This window comes from Mesoplodon mirus, assembly GCF_964341445.2.
Source record: "Mesoplodon mirus genome assembly, chromosome: 10".
Classification (NCBI taxonomy): domain Eukaryota; kingdom Metazoa; phylum Chordata; class Mammalia; order Artiodactyla; family Ziphiidae; genus Mesoplodon; species Mesoplodon mirus.
In genome coordinates this window covers 61395919-61403243 of record NC_138986.1, presented here as the reverse complement: position 1 = coordinate 61403243, position 7325 = coordinate 61395919, and the positions used below count along the sequence as shown (strand labels likewise).

Below are 7325 nucleotides of genomic sequence, written 5' to 3'. Positions count from 1 at the left end.
TGAAGAAGCCTTCTGTTCTTCTTGGTTTCAGATTTCTCTACATAATGTCTTGAAGTATACTTATGGTTTGAGAATCACACCTGAACCGTTTCTATTCCAGACTCCTCCATTCTTTAACACTTAGAGCATTCTTAAAGTATGACTGAAGGTCTCTTAATGGAAAACACAATTACATATATTCAAATTCTTACAAATCTTTTACTAAGACTGTTATTTTTAATACTAAAGTCTTTAAATTATATTCCTTCATATTACTTGAAACTATTAAAAATGATGTCAAAAACTTTAATTATCCTTTTTATGGTTATGATTTGCTTTATGCTATAAATTTATTGCTGTCTCTCTTGAGAGCTATAGTGACACAGCTGCGGGTCCTTCAAAAATAGGTTGTATAATAATTCAAGACATGTTGGGTATCCAGCTGAATTTTATTAATGAGGAGTAAGTGAAAAAGTTCCTGTCAAGGGGATGTCAATTTGGGTCCAAGAGACAAACTTTTCTGACAGTTTCTGTACAAAGCAGGGTTTACTGAGTAACTGTTTAGAAATTGACTGTTTAGTAATTGATCCCGACAGCAGTGGAAAGTTGAAGGGGGAAGGTGTGCAGAGAGTTAACAAGAAGAACCTCAAGAAACTCAAAATGTCCAGGAAGCAGGAAAACTGAGAGGCACACAGTGGAAAGAATGTTGTTTCTGCCTAGCAACCAATTCTTCCCGTTTGGCCAAAAAAGTGTTGTGGGACTAATATGTACGATATGCCAACTTTGAGATGCTACAAAGAGAATCAAAACTAGGAGATTTTGCTCATCTATTGGTAGGAATACCTGTAAGTCAGTTTAAAGGCAGTTATTCTGTAGAAGGATATGTGTTAAAATACAACAAGAAAGCAACTAAAAATAATTTCATTCATTCACACTTGGTTCACTTTTATCTAGTTACCAAGCATTTTACCTTGGGCATAGTTGGTACTCATCAATCCACCCATTCATTCATGCAACATACACAGCATCTATTAAGCATCTACTCTAACCTGGTGATGAGGATACAGCAGTGAGAAACAAAGCCCCTCATGGAGCTTACATACTGTTATCATCAAGATGATTGTATCCTCTGGCTGCAACCAGGGGAATCAATGTTTATAAAAATGTAGTCCTCAAGTGCCCAGACTCTGGAGCCAGAGCCTGAGTTTAAAAGTGTGTTCTGCCACTTACTATATCACCTTGGGTAAGTTTCTTAACCATTTTTGGCTTTAGTTTCTTCATGATTAAGATGGGAATATAATGAGTTAATACATATGCTTACACAGACACACACCACACATATGTATATACATTAACACACACACATATGTATATATATGTTCATGTACGTCCTCAGATTAATGCTTGGCACTAATGAGCACCAGATAAGTGTCAGATATTGTTCTTGTTATGGGAAACTGATCTGAATTTAACTTCTGGATAAATAGTCCTCACTTATATAAAGGGCAGAGACTAGAGAAATCAAGACAATAAACCTGAGGTGACAAATGCACCTCAATGGATTATTGATGTTTGTACTATTTGTTCAAAAAAGATTGTAGAAGGCAAGAAAGAGCATAACTCAATGGGTAAGCTAGTTAGGGTAAGCTAGTTATATCTCTGGCCCTGAACTTCCTCATTCTGCAGAGAAGAGGTGATAAAAAGACCTCCCTGATAGGGGTTCTGTGAGGATCAAAGGAAATGAAGTATGCAAAGTGCTTGGCACAAAGCCTAGCTGAGAGTGAGCATTTAGGAAACGGGTACTGTTGAAGTTACAACTTGATTTTATTGAACTGACATCCTATATTTAGTTTTTGCTAAGACCGGAAAGGAAAATGCAGTTGATTTTGTGATTAAGTGTATTTTAGGATGTATCACCTGTTTATCTCAAAATGTATTTATGATTAACTCTTCATCCCTACCTCTACCTACCCCTCTATCTTTCCTTTTCTGTTTCACAGGAAAAATTATGACCTCGGCATCCAAAGGAATTCTCCGCCCATTTTTAATCGTCTGCATTATCCTGGGCTGCTTCATGGCATGTCTGCTCATTTACATCAAGCCCACCAACAGCTGGATCTTCAATCCGATGGAGTCAGCCAGCTCTGTGCTGAAAATGAAAAATTTCTTCTCCACCAAAACTGATTATTTTAACGAAACTACGATTCTGATTTGGGTGTGGCCATTCGGGCAGACCTTTGACCTTACATCTTGCCAAGCAATGTTCAACATCCAAGGATGCCATCTCACTACAGACCGGTCCCTGTACAACAAATCGCACGCGGTTCTGATCCATCACCGAGACATCAGTTGGGATCTGACTAATTTACCTCAGCAGGCGAGGCCACCCTTCCAGAAATGGATTTGGATGAATTTGGAATCACCAACTCACACACCCCAGAAGAGCGGCATTGAGCACCTGTTCAACCTGACTCTGACTTATCGCCGTGACTCAGATATCCAAGTGCCTTATGGCTTCTTGACGGTGAGCACAAACCCCTTCGTGTTTGAAGTGCCAAGCAAAGAGAAGTTAGTGTGCTGGGTTGTAAGTAACTGGAACCCTGAGCATGCCAGGGTCAAGTATTACAATGAGCTAAGCAAAAGCATTGAAATCCATACCTATGGGCAAGCATTTGGAGAGTATGTGAATGATAAAAATTTGATTCCTACCATATCTACTTGCAAATTTTATCTTTCCTTTGAAAACTCAATCCACAAAGATTACATCACAGAAAAGCTCTACAATGCTTTTCTGGCTGGCTCTGTGCCTGTTGTTTTGGGGCCATCTAGGGAAAACTATGAGAATTATATTCCAGCAGATTCATTCATTCATGTGGAAGATTATAACTCTCCCAGTGAGCTAGCAAAGTATCTGAAGGAAGTAGATAAAAACAATAAATTATACCTTAGTTACTTTAACTGGAGGAAAGATTTCACAGTAAATCTTCCACGATTTTGGGAATCACATGCATGCTTGGCTTGTGACCATGTGAAAAGACATCAAGAATATAAATCCGTTGGTAATTTAGAGAAATGGTTTTGGAATTAAAGTTTTCCATCATTTGCACACTTGGCAAATTATTTTGATGAGATATTATTGAGGTTTTGAAGGTGAGAAGAGACATCATTCAGATTTTGTGTCATAATTTATTTGTATCACTCTCTCTTGAGTGACATATATATTTTGATGGAGACTTTTGAGAGTGCAGCCTGAGCAATCACTCCAGTTGTTTTAAATTATCTTATATATACCTAATTATGTACTCTGAAAAATAATTTATTCTTCTCTATCATTTGTAAACATTATTTTTTTCATATTTTTGTAGTTGTCTGTAATGTAAATTTGTGATTCGATTGTTGTTCCTACACTGATCAGTTGTTTAATCCATTTGGTAAGTGAAGATGCACATCTTCAAATATGAAATATTTTCATTAAATATTATCATCTCTAGTTCCAAGTTGGCATAATGTAACAAAGGAAAAGCATTTGTAATTGAATTCTAACCTCTTTGACTTCGAAGTTGAACAGTGTATAACTGTCTTTATTTGATCTATTTTTTACCTGTTTACCACATTTGTGAATGCCACACTTTTGAATTATTCACTTAGTGAATAAGCCAGATAGAGGAGCAGAACTATTCTATTCAGGAAGCTATTAGGCTTTCCATTTATTTTCATTAAGTTGAATTGCACATGCAGCCACTTGTTCTCATGATCTTAAGTTAAATTATTTAAGTATTTTTAAATATCCAATTTGTTGGTATTTTTAGTACCTGGGAAATAATCCTAGTAACACTTAAGAAAATCTAAGATAGTTTTCTTCCTGATCTTAACACTCCTTTTTATAATAAAACAAATAATCTTATCAAGTGACAAGGGGAAATGTTATGTATAGATACAAGTCATATTTATAATTGGTACATTTATGTATCAATATAATTTTTAATAACATATCAAGTTAAAATATTTTTTTCCAAAGGTCCAATGTCTAAAACTGTTTCGTTTCATCATATGAACATATTATGTGAGATGTTTGTCCTATCATTTAAAAGAACCTAAATAAAATTATTATCAAGGTGTTAAGTACAAGTTGTTAAACATAATAAAATGGTGATCTGTAGGGAACACATAATGCTAACACAGAGTGATATCTCAATGCATATTTGTTGAATTAATAAATGAATGACATTGAAAGTCATCAGAAAATTTTTGTTTGTTCCAAAAATGTGACAGTTCTACCTAGAGGTACTAACTGGAGATGATTTTTTATATTCCATTTTTGTAATTATTCATATGTGGCACATATGACCATGGCCCTCAGGGTTTTACAGAACCAAAATAAACTTTTATTACACTACGTTTTTGGAGAATTCACCCCTGAACTTGCAGTTGCTGTACAGTGTTTCCCCTCCATAATGTTCAGGGCTGGATATAAGCAGAGAACAGTGGGTGAGAAAAGATGGGAAGATAAGGATTCTTCAAAGAAAGCATTTACCAAAAGAATCTTTAATGACTTTATTCTAAACCCATCAAAAGTGTTAGGACGTTCTGATGACATCCATTTGTGTCTATTTGTGACTTAGTCTAATAATCCTCTACATGTTAACATCAGTAGAATTCAACTCCACAATTTTCTACATCAAATGCAAGTTAGAGAGAGAGGAAAATTTAAATTCAGAAAGAAGGAGCTATGTCCAACAATTCAGACTGCCTTGTGAGGGAATGAGCTCTTGGGACCACTAGAAGGATTTGAGCAGAGGAAGATTCCTACATTGAATGAAGGATCGTTTGATCTTCAGGTTCACTCCTTTACCCATGATTGAACAGGCTCCCTGTGTCAGGCAATGCCCTAACCAGAGATAAAGATGAACAGACCTGTTTCTGAGCCACATACTTTGTTTACTCATTTGACCTAATGGAAGATTACCTCCATATTATCTCTTCTAACCACACTACATCCAGAAATGATATGTCTGTGTAGATGCCCTCCTAGATAAGGAGAGATTTCCACCACATTTATTTCATGATGTTCAAATAGTCAAATTCATACATTTATTTTACTTTATTGTCTTTTTGGCCAACAAAATGTATAGGGATCTAAAGAGGATGAATTACTAACCAATTTAGAAATACCTGCTTTCTTCAAAAGCAGAAAAGCATTCAGTAAAAAGCCTTTGCTGCAGTGGATGCTCGTGATTTCAAAGCACCGAGAAACCTGAGGGCATTGCCTTTGTTGTCAACTATGAATTTGGTCTCTTTCTCAGTGTGAGGCCATAATTATATGCTGATAATATGACTGAAGCTAAGGCAATAATACTAAGTGACTAACTAGCACATCTGTATATTAAAAACCCATTACCAAGTCCCAGAAGAATAAGTTTTCTTAATATGAAGTGCCAAAAATGAATAAGTCAGCTTCAATTCTGGGTCCATTGATCAGTGAGTTTTAGGGCTGGAAGAAATTGTAGCAATGTTTACAAACCAATCTCTTCATTCTACTTATGAAACAACTAGATTCAGAGATAATATTTATTTAAGACATATGTTCACACACACACACACACACACAAAGGCACACACACTTGTACACCCCACACCTATATCGACATAGCCAAGATTAGAACTAAAGGGTACTATCTCTCTTGATCCTGTTTTCTTCTTCATTGTATTCTCACCTTATCATTGAAGTACATCTCAATTCTAAAAATGTGAATGCCTTATGGGTGTTATTAGGGCCTGTAGAATTTTACACTCTCTGTGGAAGCACTTTGACTTTTGAAAAAGTATACATAAGGTAAATAAAACATGAAACTTGTTAGCATTCTTTCTGGTTTAAATATTTTAGGAGTTGAGCTTTAGTAGAAGGAAATGGGCTTTCACTACACCTGAAGTGAAATGCAACCCTCAAGATGTTTCTGTTTCTCTGCCACTTCTTTAATAAATCCTGTGGATTGTAATTTTTTAAGGATATCACGTGGTGAAAGATAAAGATTTGTCAAGATTGGCTTGCTGCTAGTTACAAAAACAAACAAATTTTGCCAGGGGTAGATTGTGAATATAAAAAAAGAACAGACCACTTAAAAAGTTTTATTTAAAAATATCAAAAATCTTTTACTTTCAATGGTCTGAATATTTAAATATTATTTATTGCAGGCCTTACTCGTAAGAATATATAAATATAATTATTATAGGCCTTATTAATAAGAACATATACTAAATTCTCCATATCTAGCAGTATGTCATGTCTGAAAAAAAAAGACATGACAGTCATAGTTTATGACAGCCATAAATATGACAATATGAAGTAGAAACTGAAAAAGTTATCTAAATAGGAATCCACTATCAGCTTCAAAATTGTATATTTACTATACAAATTCTGATAATCCCAGAATGTGCAGAAATACCTTCTGTTGTGAGGGCTTAGAAAGCTCAGAGCATCTGAGGTACAAATTGACCAACTATTTAGAAATTATTTGCTGAGCCTTTATATTCTTGCCTCCAGTTGGAGGTTAAATATGGAAAAAATAGGAAACTATACTATTGAGATCTTTTTGCCTACCTATTTTCAGACTAGATTCCGTTGAGTCTTAAAGGCAATCACCCAGAAAATGTCTCTGCATGAATTAATGTTACCAAAACAAGGTTTAGATCCTTACATGATGACTTTGTGTTTAATCACATCTTTGAGTGCCCTTAAACTCTATCTCATTTAAGGGAACTTCTTAATAAATTAATTGTAATCAAGCTGTTAAACAAAATAAATTTCAGAATCTAAAAGAGAAATCCAGTGCCTAACCCAGAGGAGGATCTCAACAAATTCTTGTTGAATGAATAAACAGATTGCATTAGAGATCATGCAAAATATTTTTTAAAGTGTGATAACAGTTCCAGCTTCTTGGTACCCGTTAGACATGATGTATTTATTTCATTGGTCAGTTTGCTGCCTGGATGAAAAGGAAGGCATTTTATGTCTTTCCAGTCTTACTGCATTCTAAGACTCCAAAGAAGTAACACTTCTAGAAAGATTAAAAAGAATTTGGAACATGTTAACATTCTATTCAAATATTAACATACCAACTGTTTCTAATAGAAAAAACAATTAGTATTTAAGAAGAATATAAAGTGCAAGCACTGTAGGGGGCACATATTTATTACAAAACTATGCATGGGGAAAAATATCTTTTCTTTCCTCCCGAACTACACTTCTTTGTATTGCAAACATCAGTCAATTAAGATGGTATTTTTTTTCTGGACATCTCTCATCTGGAGATTTTGTAGCATTTTGCAAATGGATAAGCTCCACTACT

General features: G+C 35.0%; 1 protein-coding gene across 1 annotated transcript; it reads left to right on the top strand.

The window, feature by feature from the left end:
- Positions 1–1987: 1987 nt before the first annotated feature.
- Positions 1988–3067, top strand: FUT9 (fucosyltransferase 9; the record flags this gene model as incomplete). The annotated part of the gene is made up of 1 exon (XM_082633901.1): positions 1988–3067. The coding sequence occupies one exon, from the start codon at positions 1988–1990 to the stop codon at positions 3065–3067; it is 1080 nt and encodes a 359-aa protein (XP_082490027.1).
- Positions 3068–7325: the final 4258 nt, after the last annotated feature.